Source organism: Accipiter gentilis, chromosome 4, assembly GCF_929443795.1.
Source record: "Accipiter gentilis chromosome 4, bAccGen1.1, whole genome shotgun sequence".
Classification (NCBI taxonomy): Eukaryota; Metazoa; Chordata; class Aves; order Accipitriformes; family Accipitridae; genus Astur; species Astur gentilis.
The window spans coordinates 12,337,734-12,362,884 of NC_064883.1; the positions used below are offsets into that span (position 1 = coordinate 12,337,734).

Genomic DNA, 25,151 nt, shown 5'->3' on the forward strand with positions numbered 1-25,151 from the left:
CCCATTCTACCCTCCTGGCATTTACAATTGTGCCATCGTATTGAGTTAATATTGTAGAGTTGCCCCCTCGGAGAGAAAGGGTATGATCTGGTTAGAGAGGTAGGTGGGCACATGGAAAGCAGCAGGGAATCCTCTGGCTTTAAGTACATGGGAATATATGATGTGTTGTTTATCCAAATATATGACCATTTACTGTCTCTGGGACTCTAGATCCCTCTTCCCCACTAAATACACCATTGTTGCTGTTGGCTGTCATCACCTCATTACATGCAATAGAGTTGCAACTTCTCATGTAGACGTATTGCTGGGTCCTTTAATGACCAGCTGAAAGCATATATTCCCTGGCTAATTCACATGTGTGAGAACATCCCGTGTCTATATGTTGCTCTTTCCATTCCTCAGCCACCCTGAATGTATCTTGCAGAAGGACTTTTACATCGCAGAAAGGTGGGAAGAGCAGTACTAACTGCTCCCAGTAAAGCTGGTGTCCGCGCTGCCTTATTTCACCTGGGAAAGGAGGGGACATGCACAACCTATGAGAAACTGTCTCAGCAGAAGCTGGGGTGAATTGATTATTTAATAACAAACAAGCACAGGGCCTGCTTTTTTATTATTTTTATGCCTATGGTGCTCACACACATTTGGTGTGGTGAGATTACTGCCTAAGGCTACCCCCAAAATGCTGCAAGAACAGGAGCCCATTGAACTCATGCTGGTTCTGTTGCATGTCTTAATGAAGCTTTAAAATGCTTGAAATTGTCTTTGAAATGAAATATTCCATAGCTGCAAGCTAACTGCATACTTTGTAATAATTGCTTAGCCAAATAAAGGAAAATTGTAAGGAACAAAGAAAAATTAGATTGATGGCTAGAAGAAAATGATTAAATAAAAAATTCATGAAGAAGAGAAATTTAAAAAAATAGCATAGCATCACAGGCTTTTGCACAAAGACTTCCCTTCCAATGGGAGCTTTTCTTTTCCAACTATTACTGTGCATTTTATTTTCCTCGTTTGCTCCAAATACTAGGAAAACTTTTTCTGTGGGAATATTGGAGAAGATGGTCACAAATTTATGCAGAAACTGGGACACAGAGTAAAATTTAAAAGCAGAGGTATGCATTTCACTGCCATTCTGAGTGGGGGTATGGTGCACTGTAAATAATTAATGATGTGACTGGAATTGCCTTTTTTAACTCTTAAATCAACTGTGACTCAACAGGAAAAAAACAGAAAGACTTCTGTTCATAATTATCAGCCCAACTTGTACACTTAGAGCCCTTCCTCATGCAAATTTACTGCTCTTAGTGGCCATTAGTAACGGAATGAATAATTTGCTGTGAATAAATTCTCTCATGGTTAGCCTTTCTTTCTGCTTGCAGGCTAAGACCAGCAAATCATTACTTGTGGACGTGTATTAATGTCCAAAAGTATCTGAGAAATGTGCAGTTGTTTGTTTTGAACAAATTCTTTTTGAAGAATCAGTACACCCTCAGGTTTTGTGTCCTTGCTATGGCATGAAAAACCATTGTGGAATGATTTTAAATTAGAGTGCATTTAGGAAGAAAATACAGAAGATAGTTACAGTGAACATTAGGACTTAAGGGAAATACCTACAAGCTAGTGCAGGCATTTTAAAATATGAATATTATTGTGAAGTCTTTAGGTGACGTCTGGTAATAGATATTTAATCTAGCAAAAGCACTTTCACTGCTTACTTGTTAAAGTAATTTAATGGATGAGTGAGGCTATTAATGGACCACATGTAGAATCCAGACTTTTTTTGTTCAAAACATTCCTTTAGGGTTTAAATTTCTAAACAAGCTCAGAGGCTGTTTGAAGAGATCTAGCTTATATACAAGCTACGGGAATCATAATTTATGAACTTTTCTTCTTAGCATTTCGTCTGCTTTTAGAAGGAAAAGAAATCACTTTGTATACATATGTGCTACTTTAAGTTGGCTGAGTGATATACCTTGTTTTGATAAGATGCAAGAGACTGTGAATAGATGGATGTATGGTTGAACATGCAGAGGGAGATGAACAGAGGGCTTAAAAAAGTTGTAAGCTATCTGAACAAACATACACTTTTAATCTTTCCTTCACTAATTTTTTTTAAGAGAATTGTATTACTAATACCTGTAGCATAGCTCATGCAAAAAAATAAAGCAAAAAAGCAAAAACCCTCAAATTTTAGCAAAACCAGCCTTTCTTCCCACCCCAACACTTTGGGATGCTGAAATAATTGAAGATAGACATCTGGAAAACAGATGATCAGTTAATAAAAATAAACTTTTAAGTTGGTATTTTAACACCACTTAGTATGATAAAGTCATGCTATTTTGAACAATTGCAGAAGTTCATTGATAAGCACTGCAGTTTTGCTTCAGTTAGTACTTTATTTCTCTTCTGAACACATGGCTATGTATTGCCGAAACTCAGATATCACCTGTACAGAGTAGAAAGGTGGGGAAATAATCTGTTGTAAATGTCTCTGACTTCTTGAAGATCACTGCACAGTCACATAGTTTAGTGAAGAACTAAAATGTGGTGGTTGACTCCAAGATCAGCTGTTTCCAACTAAATGTTTGTGAAACCTCCAACATTAATAGCTGCATTGTATCATCCAAAAGATGTGCAACAGAATGAATAGATGACCTTTCAGATAGAGAACAAGCTGTTCACAATGTCTTTTCATTTACTGAGACAAAATATTCTTTTTATGCAAAGATAATACTTTCCACCATTTTTAACAATGTTGGTGAAATATAAAGAATTTAATTGTTTTGTTTCTGAATGCAAGGGGTTTTAGCTATGAGTCTTTAGATCAGGACTATTTCTAGACCAGCTGTGTTAAATGCATTGATCCAGCTAGATTTTTTTTTTATTTTTTTTTTAAAGACAATGGAGGTATTTTGAATCCCATGCTCACAGGGTGGGATGTCATTAGCTATCCATCCATGTGATATCCACATGATATTGGGCTTTGAATGATATATGGATGAATTCTTATTGCCATCCTCCACTGCAGCTATGGGATCAATAACTTACTGACAAGGTGGTCCAAGGCAGCTGTAACTGAAATTGGTCCAAATTACTGTGAAATTGCAGCCTTGGCATGAAAAGCTGCTGGGATGCTCTCAGTTTGCACACTTGTACACAAACACTAACTTGGACTGGAACAGGTCGCAAACAAATAGTGAGAAACCCAGGATATGGAAATCGGGGCTCAGCCTTATCTTTCTCATGTGGGGTTTGGTTTGGCTCTTAGTCTTTGCAGTTGTAAATCCACCACTTAAATCACAACTGAATAATTGGTACTAACTAGTAACAACTAGTTATACTGGTAAAGCATTTTTTGCTCTGTTATATAACCAGAATTGCTTCTGTTATTGTTCAGCCTCTGTCCATTCCTGTTCTTATCTGATAAATCAAGTGGTGCAAACCAGTTTTCTTGTTAAAGGGAACATAGTATATCTGCTGGAATTCAAAGAAATATGGTGAACAGGAACTCCTCAAAACTTGAGGAAAATTTTTCCATTTGGGGAAGAGAAAACAAAACAAAAAAACCCACAAATGTTTGTCTTTGGGAGTTAAAAAGACCAATATAGTCCTCTTGTCTGTTTGCAGAAAACTAAAGATTTTGTTGTTTGCGAACCAAATACAAATTCATTCCTAGATCACACATCATATATGAGTAGTTTACTAAAGTTGGAAGCAAATATGTGTAAGAATTGTAGAATAATTTCAGTTGGAAGGGATCTGTGAAGGCATCTGGTCGAGTCCCTGCTTGAAGCAGGTCCAGTAAGACAAGGATGCTCAGAGCTTTGCCCAGGCAAGCCCTGAATATACCTGATGTTGGAGATTCTGCAGTCTGTCTAGGCAACTTGTCCCAGTGGTTAACCATCCTCACAAGAGGAAAAAAAAAAAAAAATCCCTTGTACCTCGACAGATTTTCCTTTGTTGCAATCTCTGATGGTTGCCCCATATAATTTTGCTGCACACCTCCAGGAAAAGCCTGTCTCAGTCTTATCTCTGCTCTGCCATTGGGTTACTGAAGACCACCATAAGATTACACCTGAGCCCTTTCATCCTAGAGCAAACCCAGTCCTTTCAGCACACTGCTGTGTGCGGTAGAGGTTTGGAAAAATCCTAAAACTAGTGTGGCCTGGGAATGAGGAATGAGAAAGTTACACTAAGATCCAAACTAGCAGTGCCATTCATCCTGACAACCTGAGGTGCTACAACTGCAGTGGGTAGAAAATGGTCTGTTAGCAAGTACCTGCAGCCCATTTTTGTAACACTGATAGAAACCAGGTGGGGTGGAGAAAAAAGCCTTCCATAATGTAATTAAGTAAACCTTAGGGACAACTTCTCAGCACTTACAGTGATGCTGACAAGACTAACCAGCTAAATATTTGAATATATTTATTTAATCGTTCTCAACTAGTGTGCATAGATATTAATCACAGTACACACCAATCGCAGTTTTCTCTCTCCTATTACTAAAAGCTTTTCTTCTGAATTTTCAGAACAACTTAGCTGGTGGAAAGGTTGCTTTGCATGCAGCAGAGCCAACCAGGGAGGTGGTGTTTGTGATAGGGTCTCTTTCTTACTCATCCCCAAACTGTGGCTTATTTTGTGCATATTTGTGCTTGTTGGTTCTTTGAGAGCTGAGGATGTGCTTGTTAAATAAAGGCTCAGATGTCTGCAGTGGCAACATATTATTAACTGTTTGAAACTTAAAGTTAGATGTATTCTGGATTCTTTGGAATTTTTGGGGGGAGGGGGTCCTATTCCTGCCATGCACACTAACAGGAGTAGTTACTCTCTTCTTCCTCTCACTAATGTATTGTTCCTTGGGCTTTTTTTGTCTTCCTCTGCAGAAACTCTCCTGGATGACTTCCTTCTGACGTACACAGTCTTCATGACGACTGATGACTTGTGCCAGGCACTTCTGAGGCAATATCCTTTTATTAAGTGTTGTGTTAACAGGGGTCACACACTTACACCTAGGTTTATCTGTTGTCAAGCCTTATATCAAATGTAGTAAGTTGCACTCCTGGGATAATTAGTTTTGCTCTTTGCATAATGATATTATTGAAATGCAACCCCGGGTGATTATTTTGATGTTGCTTGTAAAAATGGTGAGAAAAGAGAACAGTTGTCTAATATTTACTATGGCATGCTTAGAAGGTGGACTGCACCTGAGATTTTGGCATCACATCCCAAGAAATACATGGACAAATAGGAGAAACTTCAGAAGAGAGCAGTGGGAATTACCAGTATTCTAGAAAATAAGGCCTACGAAGAAGGATTGAAAGAATTGGGCTTGTTTTACTGAAAAAAAGGGAAACTATAAATGAGACAATCTTTCAGGTACCTAAAGAGGAAGGGAAGAATCTTTTCCCATATCGATGCCAGATGGGACAAAAGGCAGTGAGATTAAGTTGCTGTAAGACAGTTTCATGTTAGACACTAGGAAATTATTTTTTTTTTTTACATTAAGAAAAGAAACACTGGAGTGGAAAATGTGTGAGACAGTAAAATCTTTGATATTGGAGAATATTAAGAAGAAGAAACTAGAAAATACATTCCAAGGGTAACATAGGGTATACTTGAGCCTGTCTTACGGTGGACTAGTTAGGGTGGACTTAGATGGACTAGCTTAGCTGATTTTTCAGGGTCTCTTCTTCAGTCCAATTTTCATGAGGTTTTATGATACTTGGAATTCGATTCAAATCTGTAGCTTCCCAAAGTTCAGGTTATATTGTTTTCTTAACTCAAATGGGTTGTGGAGGAAAAGATTAAACCTGGAAACATTAAATCCAAATTTGGATATGAGTGCCCCTAATTGGCACATGCCTGTAAATAGAGATAGAGAAATATATATACACATTCACCTATTAAAATGTTTAGAATTTGCATAGCTGAGGAACCAATAAACAGAAAATTCCTGCTCTGAAGTTCAATGTACAAAGCTAAAACTGCCTCTGAATAAACTTGTATCTAAAACATACATATTTGTGTATGTGCATACTTACTTCACAAGAATGCTTGAAAGATGTATTGAAACAGATGCCTAACTCATAACAACAATGCAAGCTTATGGCTGCTGGTTTTGTTTAAAGACAAATAAACCTTTATAACTGTTACAAAATAACATTTAAAGTGGGGTTCAAACCAATCCAGACCTATATGTTAATTCTTAAATACCTATATCTGTGTAATACATTTCAGAATACATGAAGAGAAAAAATGAAGAATAAGTATTATAAAAGAAATTTTTCCTTTTATTTCCAATTACTTCCATAAGCTAAGGAGCATTGTTTGAATAAACTTGTAGCTATAAAATGAACCTGCTTTTCTTTTTTTTTTTTTTTTTCTTTTTCCCCTCTACCTTTTGTGGTGAAAACATTATCTTTTTACCTAATCAAAGAAAGAATAGTGAAGGAACAATGTACAAAGCGGGTATCTTCTGTCATTTGGTGTTTCTGCTTTGTGAAAAGAGAACAATGGTGGGAATAGATTCTTTCGCCATTTTTTATTTTAATAGTGTTATTTCTGCAGATAGTGTAATTTGTGCAGGGAAAAAGAAACTGACTTCCTCTGCCTCTTTTTTTGTTGTTGTTAATGATGCATTGTCCTCCTTCCTACAGACATTCACATTGGCATCAGTGTGCAGGACAAAGGTTCATTCCCAGTTCTGCAGAAAAGATATGACTCAACATTGTATAATTCCTTTTGAATTGATTTTACTTTTATAGACTCGCCTCTCTAATCTGTAAAGGAAAAAAATCCTGTTGGCACAGAGGATGAACTGACATTTCTATTACTGAGAATTTCATTCCAAAAAGTTGATGAAACTTGTAAAGCTCCAGATGGGATAAAACATTTAAAACCGAGCAATGTAGTGAAAAAATCTTTCATTAGCAGATAAGATGATTGCAAAGTCTTTTCCATCACTTAATTTTTAAGTTTCAGTGAGACCTTATTATTTGTTCCTTAATCTACTGTACCTATTGTGCTAAGAACCACCAAGGGAAAGAAGATGACTCTGATGTGTCCTGTAGGAAACGAAAAGTCTTGCATTTGGTGTCTCAGTGGACTTCTCTCTACAAAGACTGGTTACACGAAGATGAGCATTTAAAACAATTCTTAAAGGTATTGAAACACTTTCTGATGCATTTCAGCATTGTTTAATTAACATACTGTGTCTAAAAAGCCCTAACAGCAAAATATATAAAGCATAATTTTTCATACTTAAATTTTCTCCATGAAATCTATAATATAACATGATTTACATGTGTCTTCCCTGAATGCCTTAGAGATAGTCAGTTTGAACAGAAAACGTGTAATGTCAGTACATTCAATATCAAAAACATCACTTTAAGATATGAAACTCAATAGAACTCCATGCTCTCTAGAAAATGGGAAAAGTTAGGAAGGTAAAAAATACAAGTACAAAGATATGGAGGTTTTGGACACACTGGTCTTTTCTGCCAGAACAGGGTCTACGGTTGGTATCCAGAGGATCACGGACAAAGAGAGAGGTTTGAGGTCCTTGTAAGAGATGCTACTTTGACTGAGGAGTGAAATGCTATTCCATGGTGTTTGTCAGGTGCATATGGAGAGTAGCACAGCTTTATGTATTTTTAATAAATAAAATTATGTCCTTACTTATTAGCAAGGATCTTGTGATCTTTCTGAATAAGTTCCAAAAGCTTTTGTAATTCCCTTGTAAATTTGCAAATAGCCCCATCGTCACTGACCCAAGATCCCATCTGGTTGTCGATTCTGGCCCCCCGCCCCAGTTGAAAGATAAAACTATTTTAGGAGACTTTGCAGGATCTTCCACCTTTCCTGATGAGACTCTTTCTCTGCAACTGGAGATCTTAAGGGCCTTTTAGTTCTCTCCAGTCATTCGCCTAAGACAAAGGGATGAAACATTGAACTAAATTTGGAGAAAGTCTTAAGCTGCCTTTTTGGGGGGGTTGTTTTGTTTTTTTGCAGTAGGACACACTGCATATGGAAGCAGAGACCTTAGGTCTTTTGCTGTTTGGTACTAGATGCATGTACTGGAAAGGGGCATTATCCCAGCCATCAGTTAGATTTCACTGCGTTGCACCTATCTTGATGCAGGGCTTGTCTTTCTGGCCATGGAGGTGTGTGACTGTGTATTGTCACAGTTTCTCTGCTTGAGGCTTCTGTGCAATATTAAACAGCAGAAATGTTATTGATGGTTGAAGTTATACGTGCAAAAACAATATATAGGATTGTAGGCCAGAATCATCCATGCTGAAATTCAGAAATGTAAGTAAGTGTGTTAATTGGGCTAAAGCAAACCTGATGACTCAGCTCATACATATGATCTTAATTTTCTTGGAAGGGAAAGAGAAGGATCTATGTGCAGATTTTGAGAAAGTATAGAGAAAATATTTCCAGCAATTTCAATCATGAAAGCCAGTTCAGTTTGTTTACCTCTTATCTGAGGTAGCATCCTTTACATTTAACTGAGGTTTGTGATTGATAATATTCAGACAATGCCTCCCCCCAAAATAAGAAGTAGGGTTTATTTATTTATTGGTTTACAACTAGGAGTATGTTGTTATTTATTTGTGAGAGACATCAGCTCAATTTAAAATGCATGCAAATGTTAGGAAAACTGAAGGAGAGCATTCTCCTTTTTAAAAAAGGCTTAATCAAATGAACCTGTTTGTTATCATTTTGGATAAGTGATGATGGTGTGGTGTGTTCTCATGCTTCAGAATGTGTTCTTCTGACCTAACGCAGATTTCATGTAACAGCCAGAAGCGTTGTTTTAAATCTTCTTGTTAGCAGACAAAAGTGTGTCAACATTTTGCCCTCTCACTTGGTGATGATACAAAGAGTGTTTCTCCAAAGGCGAGCTGAATATTGCACAGTCTGGAAATTTAAACAGGAACGTTCTCTCCTTATGGATCTTGTAAAAATATGATGAAATTTGTTTTAGTACACTAGTGCCTGAATAGATTTAGGCCACTGATGTGATGCCTTAGATTTATGTTTGAGTTATCAGGTATTTGCTGATACTGTTTTATTTTGTAGACAATATACAGGAATGTGTTAGATGATGTGTACGAATATCCTATTCTTGAGAAGGACCTGAAAGAATTTCAGAAGATACTTGGGATGCATCGTCGTCAGTAAGTATTGATTATATTTGTGATCAAGTCTCCTTTAATTTAGAATGTAATTTATTTTTGTTGTCATCTTGCTGTAAAGTGATGAGTGATACAAGTACTATATTCATTTTTACAAATCATATCTTCTTTAAACTAAACCTAGATCATTCTGTCTTCTCTGATTTTGTTGGGTGGTGTGTGTGGTTCAGCAGTCACTCCCATCAATTTTGGCCGGGATGACTTAGAAGTAGAGCGATACTTTGTGGAAAAGCTAGCAAAATTTCCCTCAGAAGCAGCAGTCTGTGACTTCAGATGGTACCTTCATACTCATTCTCTCTCTGCAATCTGCAGTACTGAGAATCAAATCTCTTGTAATAGTCATCACAGGGTTATTATTTTACTAATAATTATGGTATTTGTAAAAGATATTTCCTTGGCATGTTTATAATTATGGTATTTGTAAAAGATATTTCCTTGGCATGTTTTTCCAAAAAATGGAGTTCATTTCTGTGGTTTGGCTGTTGGGGAAATGGAAAGAGCTGTGTCCCCAAGGGTGACCCTGACTGCTTACCCCTGGGGCCTAAGCTGTGTCCGTGTTCTCTGGCAGCTCACAGGCTGGGAGCATTGCTTTTCACTACAGCGATTGTGCAAGTTACAGAAAAGTTTTCTGGCTGAGCCGGACACCCTTAGCTTTCCCTGAAGTAGCTCTGCAGCCATTCTGTTGTGACCATTTAATGTTAAAAACTTTCTGATATTGTAAACTTTGTAAAAGCTAAAACTTCCTTTTCCTAGGCTTTGGCTGGAAGGAATAATTTGGATTTTCCTTTTTGTTTCAGCACTGTAGATGAGTATTCACCTCACCGAAAGGTAATGTAAACCTATTTGTTGCTGGTTGCTAAATAACTTACAATCTCACTTTCTTTCCCTCTGCCCACTTCCCTCTCTTTTCTTGGCTTCTCAGCTGAAAGTGACTGGTGGCCAAAAACATGACAGGATACATCAGTGATGTTAGATCTGCAATGTTGCTTAAGGAATTTTTATTTTCCTGCTAGTGCAGCCTGGATATATCAGCTGTGTGAGCTAACCTGCAGTGGCTGTGACAGTATTAGCATCTTAACAAGATGCTCTGAGATGTTAGAATTCAGGAGAAAGGCCTGTGAGCGTGTCCCCACGGGGCTGGAGAGATGTAGCAACCTGGGCAAACCAGGCTGAGCACCGGCATTGACATGGATGTCAAGTAGACAGAGCAAAGGGGGGATTTGTTGTGACGGGGACAGAGAAAGGATGTGAGGAACATGAATCTGTCTATTTAACCGGAGGGAGAAGACGCAGCCGGAGAAAGTTGGCATGCAAACTGCACAGAGGTGAACTGCTGTGCTCGTCAGATTTACTGGGCTGAAGTTGAAGTGTGTAATAAGCTTAAAATGTTACTGTGGAAATGTGGAAGGCAGAACATGAGATTGCAGTGAAATTGCTAAATAGGCTGATTGGTACATAGGAAACGTATATAAGAATAAGTGTATAAGAAATGGGCTCTGAACATGACTATAGAGAACCTTGAATTGTGCAGGCTGCTTAGCCTTGGCATGTCCTGCTTCCTACAAAATCCCTACTTTGGCCATTATTTAGTAAGGCAACTCCCAGTTTACTGGCCCAAGAAAGGGTGGGTGGATTTCCTATACAGAAACCTTTTTGGCCAGATGTATGGGCTGAATGCTGTATTCTGTGAATTACTGCTTTGTAAAAAGAGCAGGGATGCAAATAATAAATTTTGTCTTTTTTTTTTTTTTTTTTTTTTTTTTTTCCTTCTCCCACTCCCTCACAGAATAAAACTTTTTTCCATCAGTTCAGTCTAAAGGAGAACTGGCTGCAGCACAGAGGAACCATGAATGAAACAGAAGAAAGTAAGTATGATTGAAAGAGTGGAGGAAAAACTCCAAAACTGCAAAATTGTTTCTCGAGGGCTGCCCATAATGTAAATTTTTTTAAACTGACATACAGCTTCTGAACAGGACCTTAGGGCTACAAAAGAAGAAACAAATGACTGTGTAAGGTTACCTTCCTACCTCCTACTTTGCAGAGGTTCAACAGTGACATGGTATCTCAAGGGGTTTTTGCCCTGTCCAGTTCCTCCAGCAGCCATGTAGCAGAGCTGTGTGCCTTCCAGGAGTGCTGGCAGCCCATCCACCAGGCGTAATTCCTGCTGCATTTCATGCTCTCCATTTTTTGACCTAGATCTTGGTTGTGAAAGGTGAATGAATAAACCTGTCACATGAAATGGGCCAGGATCTGCTAGCTCTGGGAACCCCCCTTAGTTCCTTCTCTCCTTGAAAATGTCTCCGCGTGGAGTGCAAGGTGCCACTTCACTTTAATGTCAAACGTTTCAAAATGCAATTTCCCTTCATCGCTGCTGGTGCAGTAACACGGTGAGGCGGTCACCCTCCTGTAATGCCTGCACGAGGAAGGAGGCGGAGAGGAGGATAACACCATGCACACAAGCAGCGAACAGGCAGCAGGTCCTCCTACCTGGAAGTCTCTCCCTTTGATGATATCTTTGTTTCTCACTGGGAACAAAACTCCGGAAGTTCACTTGGAGTCAGTATATTTTTAGTGCTCATTGGTGACAGAATAAAAACTAAGCTCCTTCAATGCCAAGTCTTTCTGCACTGATAGATATCCTCTTTCCGTGCTTCAAGTATAAGTTTATTTGAGGTTTATGTTATGAAGGCTGCTTCTAAAAATAGTACTTCTGGATGAGAACCCTCACACTCATTCTTCTTAAAAAGTTGGACACAGCTCATAGATAAGTGGGGAGGGAAGTGTGCTGGCACAGAGAGGGGACAGACAGTGTGGCTGTGGGGCAGAACCCAGCAAGGCCAACCCGACTGCGTTAAATTGCTTTTATCTCACTCCTTGAGAGCATGAACCACAGAAGATGATGGGATTGAGGAAATGAAATAACAAGAGTGGAGTTGGGGAGAGCAGCGACAGATGATGAGGGTGGACGTCTAAGTTGGTGTGGTGGAGTGCTGCTGACCGATGGTGCTTGTGGAGGATGGGTCAGTCCAAGCCACACCATGCCACTTGGCCGGAGGCATTTTATTTCCTAATGTAAGCATTACGAGGCCAACTTGCAGCCCATGGCCACTTCCTCCCACTGGCATTCCCTCCTGCACCTCACAGAGGAGCAGCACGGGCTGCTGAAGAGGTGGCGTCGTCCGTGCCAATAGATACTGCAGATACAACGTTGGAAAGGTGCATGGGGAACAGGCTTTGGGAGAGTCAGTATGATGGTTGTGCTTGAGGACCTGACCTGTGGGTTGGTTTAGTTCAATGTTAAACAAAGGATATGTCAATAGCCCATTTATAAATTAGCACTGCTGTCATTGTCCCCTCCCAAATGACAGAGAGGAGGAGATTTCAAACAAATTCGCTGTAAGCAACTTGTGTCGCACTCTGTGTATGGAGTCCAAATATTCCTGTCAGATTTTTTAAAATTTATTTTTCTACCTAGTAATTTAGCGTGCAATTTGATGTCTCTATCTTTTCATGACTTATATCCATTCTGAAGTGAGATTCTGCCATAGGATGAGCATCTGATTTACTGTCTGTCAGCAGAGACAGGTTAAGAAAAAATTATAAAATCAAATCACTTTTCTTCCCCAAGGCTAGATGTTAAGTTCCTCCTTCCTTCTCATCTTCATTTTTTCTTTACTACAACACACAAAAAAAGATATTCTTGAGGACAGAGTTCTTAACTGCTTCTGGCATGGTCTCAGTTAATGAAAGTGCCCCGAAGCCATGAAGATTTGTAGGACAAGCAAAGAGCTATTGCTACATACATCTGTCAATAAAATTAATTAAAAAAATACAGCATTTCTGGAGAATAAAACTTTTGTCTTGTGGTAGCAGCCTGTCTACAATAAGAAGTGCTAGACTAGAAGGAAAGGGAAAGTTTAATTAAGCACTGAAGTGAGTTTGAAGCCAAGAGTTGTGGCAATTCTTATTAGCAGAGGTTGTAATTTTTGAAATATTTATGCAAGTCTGCAGCTCTGTTTCTTCCCTTTTAAGGATGGCAGCTGTATTTCAAAGAACTGGCTACGGCAAACTTGGCAAAAGATGTAAACCTAAAATTCTGGCAGGCTGAGAAGAGCATACGTCCCTTGTTGTACCAGAAACAAAGTACTAGCTGAGCTGACCACAGCGTTACTGCTGGGGATCTCCCTCCCAGAGCCGAACCCACTCATGGGCTACAGTGGAAGCGATGAGCCCAGGGAATTTCTCCAAACCAGTCTCTTTTATGTGTGCTGCAAGTGATTCAGGGAAAGAGTTGTCAGAACTAATTGCATTGCTCTTTGGGCAGCCTCTACTGGTGCTAAAATACTCTGGCAGTGCAAGTGGTTTAGATGTCTAGACAGATAAGCTGTAGCTGGAGTGGATGAAGACTGGGGAGCACTGTTTTTGCAAAGCCTCCTGTTCCAGGTGGAAGTGGAGGTCCAAAATAATTTCTGCAGTGGATATGAAGTGTACTGAAAGGACGGTGATTTATCTGAACCTAAAAGGAAGGGAGAAAAGATGGCAACCGCTGAGTTTGCAAAGAAGATAGGCAGTAGAGGAGGTTGACAAATCCTCACAGTAGGTATTGCTGTGGGGGTCTCTGTTTCCATTTGCTTGCCCCTCTCATTTCTCAGGGAGAGGAGGTGAGAAGGGGGAAAACGGTGACGTTTATGCTTAGTTTCATGTCCCTGTGGGTCAGGGTGCAGCAGCTGCCCTTCCTGCAGCCGCAGCCAGCCGCAGCAGCGAGGCAGCCGAGGCATTGCCACGGTCAGGTCTGCAGGATTATCTCCTGCTCTGTTCAGGTGTCTCTGCCTACCGCTGAGTGTGTCTTTCTTCCTTTGTGCAGTTTTCTGCCGTGTGTATATAACAGAGCACTCCTATGTCAGTGTGAAAGCTCAAGTATCCACTTCAGCTCAGGAGATACTGAAGATCGTAGCAGAAAAGATCCAGTACCCGGAGGAGGAGTTGGCACTGGTGACAGTCACGTTCTCTGGTGGTAAATAACTTCCTTTCATCTGATTACTTACCTTTTAGTACATCATGTAAGGGAGGGCTGACATTTTCTGGTGCGAGGATACAGCTGTTCTCGTGCAAGCCCACAGCTGGATGACCATGGGAACAATGAGGAGCTGCTTCCCAGAGAGTTGTTTCCATGGCAACAGCTCATTCTTGGGTACCATCGGATACGGCATCTCCTCGCTGGGAAGGGATTGTAAAGGACTCTTGTCTCCAGCAGCACTGCAAGATTTTATTTTTTCCCCACAGATAAATCTCCTACTTCCGTGTTTAAATTAATTTGGAAGGCGATGAGGCATGGTTTGCTTTAAAAATATAAAAGAGAATAACTAATACTATATGCGTGGCTGTTTCCTCGTTTATGGCATGGGTAATGAATATTCTCCAGCAGAAAGAGAGAGACATATATTTGCACAGTTGAAATACTGTGAGCAATCTAAGCAGTACTTTGTAAGGAGTCTTGCTTACAACTGACATTTTTTGGCTATTATTTTAGTGTTTCTCATTGAACAGAAAGGCTTATTTTTTTTAAAGGAAGACCAGACTGATCATGGGCTGATACTAGGGACCAGCCAAACCCCCAAGATTTTCTTTGGTGTCTGGCAGGTCTCAAGCTCTTTGGTCAGATTGTGTTGCTCATTGTGGAGTCTTTTGGCTCTTAGGGAATATAAAGGAAGCAATTTAACTAGGTGCGTAGAAATGCAAAGCTGGCTTTACAAAAAGGTGCCAAGAGCGTAGAATATCTTGGTCATATCCTCGGATAACATTAGTTGGTGTTGATCCCCTGGGACAAAGGATGCACTCAGAGATATAGCACTCATTGCTACTTCTTTCTCAGTCTAGTTAAATTAAATGTATGCAAATGCTGGATTGTTCTGTTAGTTTATTTGATTCAGAATTGGAAGGTCACATTTTTTTCCCCCACACCAAGCTCAATTAAATAACCATTTTTTGCAGGCCACTGGTGTGGGTGGCAGGGAGATGGTGTCCTGCTCTGGCTATTGAGAGCCAGGGCACAGAGCAGCCACATGTAGGGAACATTACACGTAGGTGTCCTGGCCAAATGGGCTACATCATTTGCAAGCATACTCTTTTTACCCTTGTGTATGCCCAAACTCGCCTCCAGTGCATTTTACAGCACTGCAAAATCACTGTGCTGCTGCTGTTTTTCAGATCTTTCGTTGCTGTTGAAGAGCAGGGCAAGTTTTGCTCTGATAGCAATAAATCTGGTGCTAACTGCCTACTTAGCTAAAGAAAACCAACAATTCATAAATAATGAAACACACTTTTATCTTTAGACCACATTGGTTCCCAAGAAAGCCACAGAATAGAAGTGGTTGCCACTTGGCTGTTCAATAATAAACAACCATGAAAATGCAGGTACAATAGGACTGTCATTTGTACATGACCATTGTAACCCCTAAAATGTTATTTAGTCACGTTGCCTGAATTAATTGGAGATACCACAATTTCAGTATCTTTGTTCTTATGCATTGTCACTCCTGTGCTGCAAGCAATAAAGACCAGCCTGCCACCCTCTTTTTTTTTTTTTCCCCCCCCCTTTGTTTTTTTTGCTATTTGCATGACTCAGAACTGTCATCTGCCCTCCACTTGGAGGGCAGCAGTGTAAGCATTAGAGAAAGCATTTTTATTGTGCTTCTGAAATGAAAAAGCAAGCTCTTTTTATTCAAGATTACCTTAAAAAAACATACTGGTAGTTCAACATAAATGTATCTGGTGTCAGTGTGAGCATGGATAAGAGGAAAAAAAGTCTGAAATGATGTTTGGCTCTCAGACTCCTCCTGGTCCTACTCCTCCCTCATGGGCAATGAAAAGTCCAAGGTAGCTGTCAACATGCTTGGAGTGCTTTTGGGTCAACATTAATAGTCACTGTAATCAGATCTCATGTGTCAGGTCTCCAGAAGATTACCTGGAGCCCACAGGAAAAGACAGTTTTCCCAGGGCAGTTTTTTAGCTGTGTCCTGGGTTTTACTTTATTTTTCCCCACACCTTTCTCTGCAGCATCCAAGGTTGCCCAGAGCCGAACCAGTACTCTGGAGTGGAGGCAAAAAACATCCTTTCTCTTTGCTACCAGTTTAGTGTGTCCTGCTCTTTTACTCAGATGTTTCCTAAATGAATTACTCTAGGTCTACAGGGATTTCTGTAAATACCATACTATAAAGGACTCTTCAACTCTGCTCCATGGGGTGAATTTTGTGGCGCTGGGATCCCTTAAACTTCTTCACCTGTCAAACGGCTGTAGCTACTGATGACATCTCCACCCCTGCTCTTGTCTGTCAGTGACATGCAGCGGCTCAGTCTCTGGAGGCCGAGACACTTTGCTCCAACAAAAGTCGCTACATTTACAGTAGATGCGCTGGGTTGAAGTGAAATGTTCTGTAATGCATAGGAGGTTAGACTAGATGATTCAAGGGTTTCTTTCCATTCTATCCTATGTGAAGTCCAGGTTGGAAGCAGATGCTGGAAGTTTTTGTGCTCTAGTCCAGCATCAGAGACTTCTCGCCTTTATTGTGCCTGAAGAGTATGGAGATAATGGTCCCAATAGGGACTGGATTTGATGCTTAGTTCCATTCTAAGAAGCTGATGTGGCTTTACGAATATATCTATAATGTTTTTCTCATATTTATATACAGCTTTTACTCCTTTTCTGAAGCTTTTATGTTTTGTTTTCTGTTTTTACAGAAAAACATGAACTACAACCAAATGATTTGGCTATCTCAAAATCTTTCGAGACCTCCAGTCGTATGTTTGTCTATCGAAAAGATCTGACTGATTCTTTGGTAAGGATCTGTATTGTATACTTCCCATTTTTTATTTGTCTGACTCCAGATGAAGAACTTAATATTCCTTTCAGAGGGCTTTTTCAATACAGAATTTATTTTTTGCTTACTTAATAAAGCTTACTGAGCAGCTCTATACCTGAAAAAAAAGTATCTTGCATTAACAGCAGTTATTTGACTGAACAGTAATGGAATTTGTTCATCAATTTCAAATGGATCAAACCTTCTGTACAGCTTAAATCTTTCAATCTACATCAGCCTGACCTGTGCTTGTACAGGACTGGATGGGATAAGGATTATTCTTCAGGGCCCGTGTGACTCTTCCCCCCCGCCCTTGTGCCTCTGTAACACTTAAAGTGGCTGGTGCATGATCATATGAGGTGATGGACACACTCCGTGGCATTACTACATGTAGAAATAGATGTTGTGTGAATTATAGCAGAATTACTGGGTATCAGTGTGACCCCAGTGTTGTGGCAGCCCCATGGTCAGTCTGTGGCTGGCATATATCGCTGGTAGTGTGTCCTCTTCCCTTCCTTCTGTCTGTCTCTCCATCCTCTTGCTGGTGCTGGAGAGGGGAGCGAGTTGAAGGGGAGCAGGTCTCCCTCATTCCCTCTGTCCTCAGAAACTAGGACTGCAAACTCTTTCCCCCTATGATTTCCCAAAACCTCAGTGAGGTAGGAACAGTCAGGCGCTCAAAGAATTATTCTTTCAATAGTTTTCTGCTAATTATGCAGATGTTTCAAGGAAAGCACAGGGCCAGTATCGCAGCTGACTTTTACATGTTGTTAGTACTGCTAGGATCTGTGCATTCATCCTAGGGATGAGAAACGTCTATTTACATTTTGTTGGATCAATGTGCCCTGAAGAGCTGACATGCTGCTATCATTGTAATCTGTTATCCCCATTATCTCTGGTGTTCTAGCCACCTCTAAAAATGCGAATATTAAGGGAAGGTTTCCAGTGCAGACAGGTGACAGCCAATCTAGTTTCATTAGTTACATAATAAAAACTGTGAAACTTGCTGTAACTGTCAGAAATATAGCACCAAAGTAATGGCTTAACTGATAAGAATAATCTTTCATCTTGGCAGATGGTTCATGTGCCAAGTTTCAGCCTGATGAGGTAAAAAAAACCCAAGAGAAATGCAAACCTTTGAAAATCTGAGCTAATAATGGAAATGTCAAATGACCCTTAACACCAGCAGTACCAGTACACTCCACAGTAATATGCTAAGCAACTTCTATGAATCAGGACCCACAGTGGTTTACTGTTTGTTGGTGATTACATTTGGAGTAGATTAATCATAAAATGTATGGATTTATGTTATTTGTAAAGGTGGATTGGAGGGCAAGTAGTGTGTATTTATTCTAAATCCGCTATGTTTGCAGAATGATTCCTTTATCTTATAATACAAAAATTTCCCAGTGTCCTAATTCAGATTTTGTTTTCTGATGGTTTCAGGGATTTTATTTTCATTATGCCGCCTGCTTGGTCATTGTTTTATATTCAAGGTTTAGAGAAAGAGAGAGAGAGAGGGAGAAGGCCTAATCCAATAGCAAATCAATGATCCTATTGACCCATTTCCTGTTTCAACTATTTGTTAAATAGGCTATAACTCCTTGATTTTGATTAGTGGGGGGAAAAAACCCCTCAGAGTGCACTTAGAGAAGATTACTTACTCAGGTCTGTTTGGTACCTTGGTCCAGTAGCTGTTTCACTGCAGAACTTTGGCATTTGCTGAGGATCTTTTTTGCTCTTGGCTATTGATTTAGAACCCATTTGCTGAAAATGAGGAATTGCAGCAAAAGTCTGTGAGAATTTTGGGAATCAACACCTGGGATCTTGCCTTAGAACTAACAAACTTTGACTGGAGCCTCTTCAATGCAATTCATGAGGTAAGTAGCACCGTATCCACTTCCAGGTATATTACTCTCATGCAGCGTTGTGCCACTATGATGCATTTTGGAGCATCAGTATTCCTTGATGCTCAGTTCACCGTCATGACAGCATGATTTGGCAGTTCTTAGTAGTGGTGGCATAGAGTCCGGGTCCAAGAGATGTGTCGCAATCCTTGATACTGAAAAATTTGTCAAAGGTTTGTAACTTCCTTGTGCTGGGCTGGCTGTCTCATATGTTCCCTGTATACGTGGTGGGTTATATTGAGATTTGCCTCGAGAGAGTAGAAGAGCATGATTATTCTCTAAAAACTGTCTGTGTGAGTAAGTTATATATGCAAATTGTCCTTTGCATTTGATAATGTTCTGTAAATATAGGACTCCACAAATAGGTGTCCTTGATATCACTTTAACCACAAAAGAATTCACAGTTTCAGCAATTTAGATGGTCGCATCACTGTTCTTGCTATGCTTCAGTGAGATAAAAATTACTGGGCAGGCTTCACAAAATGGGATAATGGCCCACTTCAGTGCCCACTGGGTTGTTTCAGTGACTTTGATAGGTTCTGGTGTTTGCTGCTGAGTAAAATACACAGTTAACACTACAAAATGTCACTTGAAAATCTCATTCACTGAAAAGCATGTTGGCTTTCTGAGAAGAATGAATGGGAAATTCCCTTGCTTCTCATCAGATGCTTTCCTTGATCTTTCATTTCAGGTTCTTTTATTCAGGTTAGAGACTTTAAATCTAGAGGTGGTCAAGTGGTTTTGTTTTTTCACAGAAATTAAGACCCACACGTCTGCTGATGAAAACTTGTCTATTTTTAGGAAGAAGTTTGAATGGAAATTTTTCAGATTCTGCAATGGTCTGATATGGTTGCTTTTTTATACTGGAACAGAATTGATGAAATACAGAGAGACAGATTGTTTATGTCCTATACCTGGCTGTAGCCAGAACAGGAACTGCAGGAAATCCGACAATAAAAGCATGACTTGCAGGACTTGCAGTCCACCTGCCTACTCTAATAAGCCTCTAGAGTTTCCTAAGCCAAACCTGGACCCTGAATCATTTGTGGTTGGCTCATGGAGAATGAAAAAATAACCATTTGTAACCAGGTCTTGTTTCAAAAACATACTTCTAAATAATTTATAATTCATTTACATTTAAATTGTTTTTATATCCCTAATAATATTGTGATTGTCTTCCAGCAAGAGCTGATATACTTCACGTTCAGCAGACAGGGCAGTGCTGAAAACACTGAGAATCTTAGTCTTCTGCTTCAAAGATGCAACGAGGTCCAGCTTTGGGTTGCCACCGAGATACTCCTCTGCAGCCAGCTCTGCAAACGTGTACAGCTAGTCAAAAAGTTCATCAAGATTGCTGCCCAGTAAGTTACTAAAGTTGCAACAAAAATCCTTGAATTTGCATGCTTTATTTGGTGAGAAGTAGGTGCAAAAGCAAAGAAAGAAAACCAGTTTGTCATCCTGTGTTTTAATAGTGTAGTAAGCATACCTAGATAAAACAGTCCACAAATAACAACAGCAAACACTGGCCAAAACTAGACATGGCAAAATATATACTGCTCAAATGTTTCCCAGCAGCTTAGCCGATGTATCTGTAGCATCAGCTGCAAAATCCCTGATGGTACAGATGCCTCCTTTCTTAGCAGAGATAACCTGAGGATGGTATTAGAAAACTATTTGAGCAGCAATACAGTTATTCACCAAAGACTACATGGAAACAAAAAAACTCTGTTATAATCTTAAAGTCCTACATCTAGAGAGGAAACTAGCTGCAGTAAGCTGTCGCCACATGTAATCCTCTCTGGAGTACTTTTTTTTTTATTTATTGGAGGGGGGTCTTCATTAATTAGATTTGACGGTCTATTCTATTACTAAATAGTGCTGGCATTTACTTGATGCCTCGGAACAGAACACAAATATATACTGTACACAGAGAGTCCTTTCCTCTGTAATCACCCTTATTTTAGTAACCAAGGAAAAGGAGCAATTTAAATATGTGCAACCATTCTTCTTGCCTCTCTCCACTTGTTGGTTTCTGCAATATTTGAATATGCGTGTTCATGGAAAATGTGTAATTTATTCCCTTCATCGACTGGGTTGATTTAATTTGCAAGGCACTTACATAGAAAGGACTATTCTCTGCTGAAGCAGTGCCTTTGGTGAAATGAATTCTTCTAATCTAATCTAGTGTAACTCATAAATGTGATTTGACTTAGTTTGCAAGTTGTATGGTATCCAGTAATAAGTTCATTTTCTGCCGTATCAATGGCCAAGTTTGGTCCAATTACGTCAAAACTGATTGATCTGTGTGCCTTGCTTGTACCACAGTAGCATTAATTTGCATTCCAGGAAAAGTTGCATCTCTGCCCCACATGAATAGGGATGTATTTGTCACCAGACTAAAATGTTGCTCTATTTGAATTAATTCCATCTCTGTTAAGTGAAAAGACAAAGTTGTGGAGACTAAATAGTTGTCAGTAAACAGTAGACAGGCTCTCCCAGTGCACTGCGGAAGCACGCATCATCATATTACGTAGATGGTGAAATAATGGATACACAAATAAGTGAGTGTGTAGTTTGCTTGGGATCTTTTTTTAATCGGAAAAGCAGCTTTCTGAAAGAAGACATTATCATATCTCATAAATTCTGGAAAAGCTGATTAAAAAGGAATAATTAGGGTGGAAGGATGGTGTGCTAAGCACAGGACTCTCATCATGAGGCACAAGCCAAGCAGCCCTGATACTTCATTTATGACTAAGGCAGAGAGGTAGGGAGTGTGAGCAGCTCTGGCTGCTCCCTATTCGCTGCTCCCAGGCTTGGCCAGGAATCTGTTGTCTCTTGAATTCCAGCTTGTCGGCAAAGCACCAGGACAAAGTTCTCATGTTCAGCATTTGCGTGCCTCGCTGTTGAGGAACACCTGAAGAAGATGGAAGGCTTTTATACAAGTGTGTCAATACAGAAAAGGGAGACAGAGTTTCTGAAACAGTTATCTACGCGTCTGTTGATGAGCTAGTCTAAAATAGAAAGCAAGTGATTTGACAGAGAAAATGAATTAGCATGTTGTTAGAAATTAACATGTTGAGGAGTTAGAGAAACAGGTCAGCATAGGGTTAGAATAAATGGATTACAATAGCAGCCTTCTTGCTTCCCAAGCAGTGGCTGACGGGAAAAGATGTACCTTCTCTCCACAGTTCTGTGTGAGAAATGGGCCCATCCAGTAGACTGCTTGTCCAGGCTGTGCTGGACACCTTTCTTGTTTTGGAAGGAATTAGCTTTGGGAGCTGCCTGACTTTAATGATAAAAGCAGTCTAAGCAACAAAGTTAGGATAAAACTTAAAGACAACTGAAGTGAAGTGAGAAATACACCGTCTCAAGATCGTACACAGCAAGGAGTGCAAGCTTTATAAAACTTGTAACAAGTGCTGGCAAGTTTCTGGTCTAAGGCCTTGGCATGTACTTTTCCCTGATGATAAATCCCAGTGAAGGCAGTGGATTAATTCATACTTAAAATTGTCTTAAAAGAGGATTCTCACTCTCACACACACGTGCACATGTATGTTTATAGTGGTCTTCAAGAATCTGCACGAGAAAGGGGAATCCTTTTGTTTGAGAAGGACTCCATATTTCAGGATTTCAAATTTCCTAACGGACTAGAAATAAGCAGGGTCTGATTGTATATAGTAAAATGTCAAAGAATAGAGGTATCAAGCAAATTCCGTAGGGACCTGTATTGGAACCAGTGCTAACTGCAACTAATTTATGGGGATATGTACATTGAACATTAATCAGATTTTCAGACAATAAAAATGATGAGGGATTGCAAATGCATTGGAGGATAGAAAAAAAAAGAATTATCTAAGGAGTCTAGTGGCATGTGCAAACAACAGTAGGATAAGATTTAATTTAGATAGATGCAAAGTAATTCAGCTAGGGAATGCTAATACTGAGCTGAAGAAATGAATGCGTGATTGTAAAGAACAGTACTGTGACACAGGTCCTTGGGTGATAATAGATGACAAATTAAAGGCAAAGACAAAGTGTGATGTGTTCCAAATAAATAATTTGATATTTGTTTTATATTTGCATAGGAAAAAGGTGTAAGAACTTAGAGCCAAAACAGTAATTATGTTTATCCTTCCCTCCCCGCTGTCTCACTACATCTCCTTGGTAAGAAGGAAACATGAGAGAAAAGTTAAAATAAATTACGGAGAATTCAATGAAGGATAATAACAATATGGAAAAGTAGATTGCATGCCATGACCACAAAGAGAAACTGAAGGAACCAATGATGTACAATTTACAGAAAAGATGAAAAAGGGGATGAAAATATTTATAATACAACAGAATAGAGGTCAAGGAATTATTCTGTATGGTAAAGGACAGCTGAGAGTAACTTGAACATTGAAAAGGGAAAACTACTTTTGACAGCAAAGGGAAAAGAATAACCTGCCAACAACAGGGTTGATGAGACAGTGGAACATTTGCTAAAAAACTTCTTAGAGACCTCATCACGTAGACTGCAGGTGGTCATGAGAGGACATTTAATGAGTTCATTATGTGGAAGATGATTGTATGTTAGTGCTGAGGGTTGAAATGGGACTCAGTAACCTAGGATACCTGTGCATTCCATTTATCTCTGATTCTGAGTACAAAAAAATCAGAATACAGTGTTCATATTTTTATTCCACAGCTGTAAAGCCCAAAGAAATCTGAATTCATTCTTTGCTATTGTTATGGGTCTCAACACTGCATCTGTCAGCCGGCTGTCTCAGACCTGGGAGGTAAGATGCATCATTGTATCTTTTAGACCCTGTCAAAACCATTTCTCACAAAGGTTGTATACTGGTGAATTACCTTTTCTTTCTAATTATTGGTTTCTCATGCTGAAATCGAACACGGAGTGAGTGTCGGTAGAGGAAACTTCTCTGTGACCTGAAACCTTATATACACAGCTATTAAAATAAAACTAAATGTGTCCTTCCAGAGCTTTTAAATAAGAAAAAAGTGAGGGGATCTTACCCTCTTAAAAAAAAAACCAAAACCAGAACAATAAAAAACCAGATAAATTTTCCTAGCATTTTAAGTAGATGTCAGAACAGAAAGTCTTATAAAGGTGGCTCCAAACAAGCAATACCTTATTATGGAATAATTCCATTTAAGAAAAAAAATACAAAGTAGAAATAAACCCTCTTTAATTCTCGTTTATCAGCTCTTTTGCAGCTGCTTATCTTGAAAAACAAAGTTAGGAAATGGGCCATGAGTAAGGAACATGCTGGAGAACAGAGATTATCTGCTAAAGAAGCTATCGGTTGCTAGACAGAGCATGGGATGTTTAGAGGGGGGTCCCACTGCAATCTCTGTTTATATTGCGGCATTTTTTTTCCGTCCAAGTAAATTATTGAGTGGTAGTATCTGCAAGCTTACTATATCCGTTGATGAACCAAAAATTGGGGAAGGAGTAATTTAGTGTGGTGGGGTGAAGCCTTATCCCTCCCCCATGCCACCAACACCACAAGTGTGCAGTACTCAAAAAATATCTGTAATACAAAGTGACAGCTGTGATCTCCTGCCTTGGAGATACTCTTGAGCACCACTAGCTGAAACCAAACGGCCATCGGAGACTTACAAACCTATCTAATGCTGTTCAGAGAAAGCAAAGTCTTCCCCCTTAGCTGAAATCATGCATATGGAAACATCAGTGCATATGTCAGAGAAGCAAGGGCAGTGACTGCTTCTGCAGAGAGCAGTTTACAGAGACTCAGATAGGCAAGGAGGAGCTAACTTTAAATAACAAGTCAAGCAAAAATTTTAGAGAAAAGTACGTACCTGAGGATGATGATACACAAACCCCTTGTCTCTCCTATTTCTAAAATGCCCCTCTAGGGAACATTAGCCCTTGCCTGCTCTTACAGGTTGCCTTCACTCCTTTCTCTGGGCTTTGGTAGGAGAGTGGAAGGGACTAAGCATTGTATCAAAGGCACCTGGTGGCAATGGTGTAGACCTCTCCCGCACAGAAACACGCAGAAGTCTGCCGTGTGGTGAGACCTCTAGAGATCGTGCACTGCTGGTGGACTTCCCTCAGGAGGAGCAGAATATATTGCTTGTCAGAACAAGGAGTTCATCTGCAAATGTATCATTGTAAATATGTCACGTTTCTGTGTGTAAAATATTTATGAAGTCATATGCTTTTTTTT

General features: G+C 39.6%; 1 protein-coding gene across 2 annotated transcripts in view; it reads left to right on the top strand.

Annotated features, from left to right (window-relative positions):
- The window catches only part of RAPGEF5 (Rap guanine nucleotide exchange factor 5), a 163,636-nt gene that overhangs the window by 122,840 nt on the left and 15,645 nt on the right, over positions 1-25,151 (top strand). For both annotated transcript variants that reach the window (XM_049799001.1, XM_049799002.1), the window contains 10 exons: positions 4,884-4,962; positions 7,017-7,161; positions 9,085-9,182; positions 9,998-10,028; positions 10,987-11,065; positions 14,065-14,214; positions 16,938-17,035; positions 18,811-18,933; positions 20,143-20,321; positions 23,648-23,738. In XM_049799001.1, the coding sequence (XP_049654958.1) occupies positions 4,884-4,962; positions 7,017-7,161; positions 9,085-9,182; positions 9,998-10,028; positions 10,987-11,065; positions 14,065-14,214; positions 16,938-17,035; positions 18,811-18,933; positions 20,143-20,321; positions 23,648-23,738 (1,073 nt within the window). The remainder of the gene's footprint in view (positions 1-4,883; positions 4,963-7,016; positions 7,162-9,084; positions 9,183-9,997; positions 10,029-10,986; positions 11,066-14,064; positions 14,215-16,937; positions 17,036-18,810; positions 18,934-20,142; positions 20,322-23,647; positions 23,739-25,151) is intronic.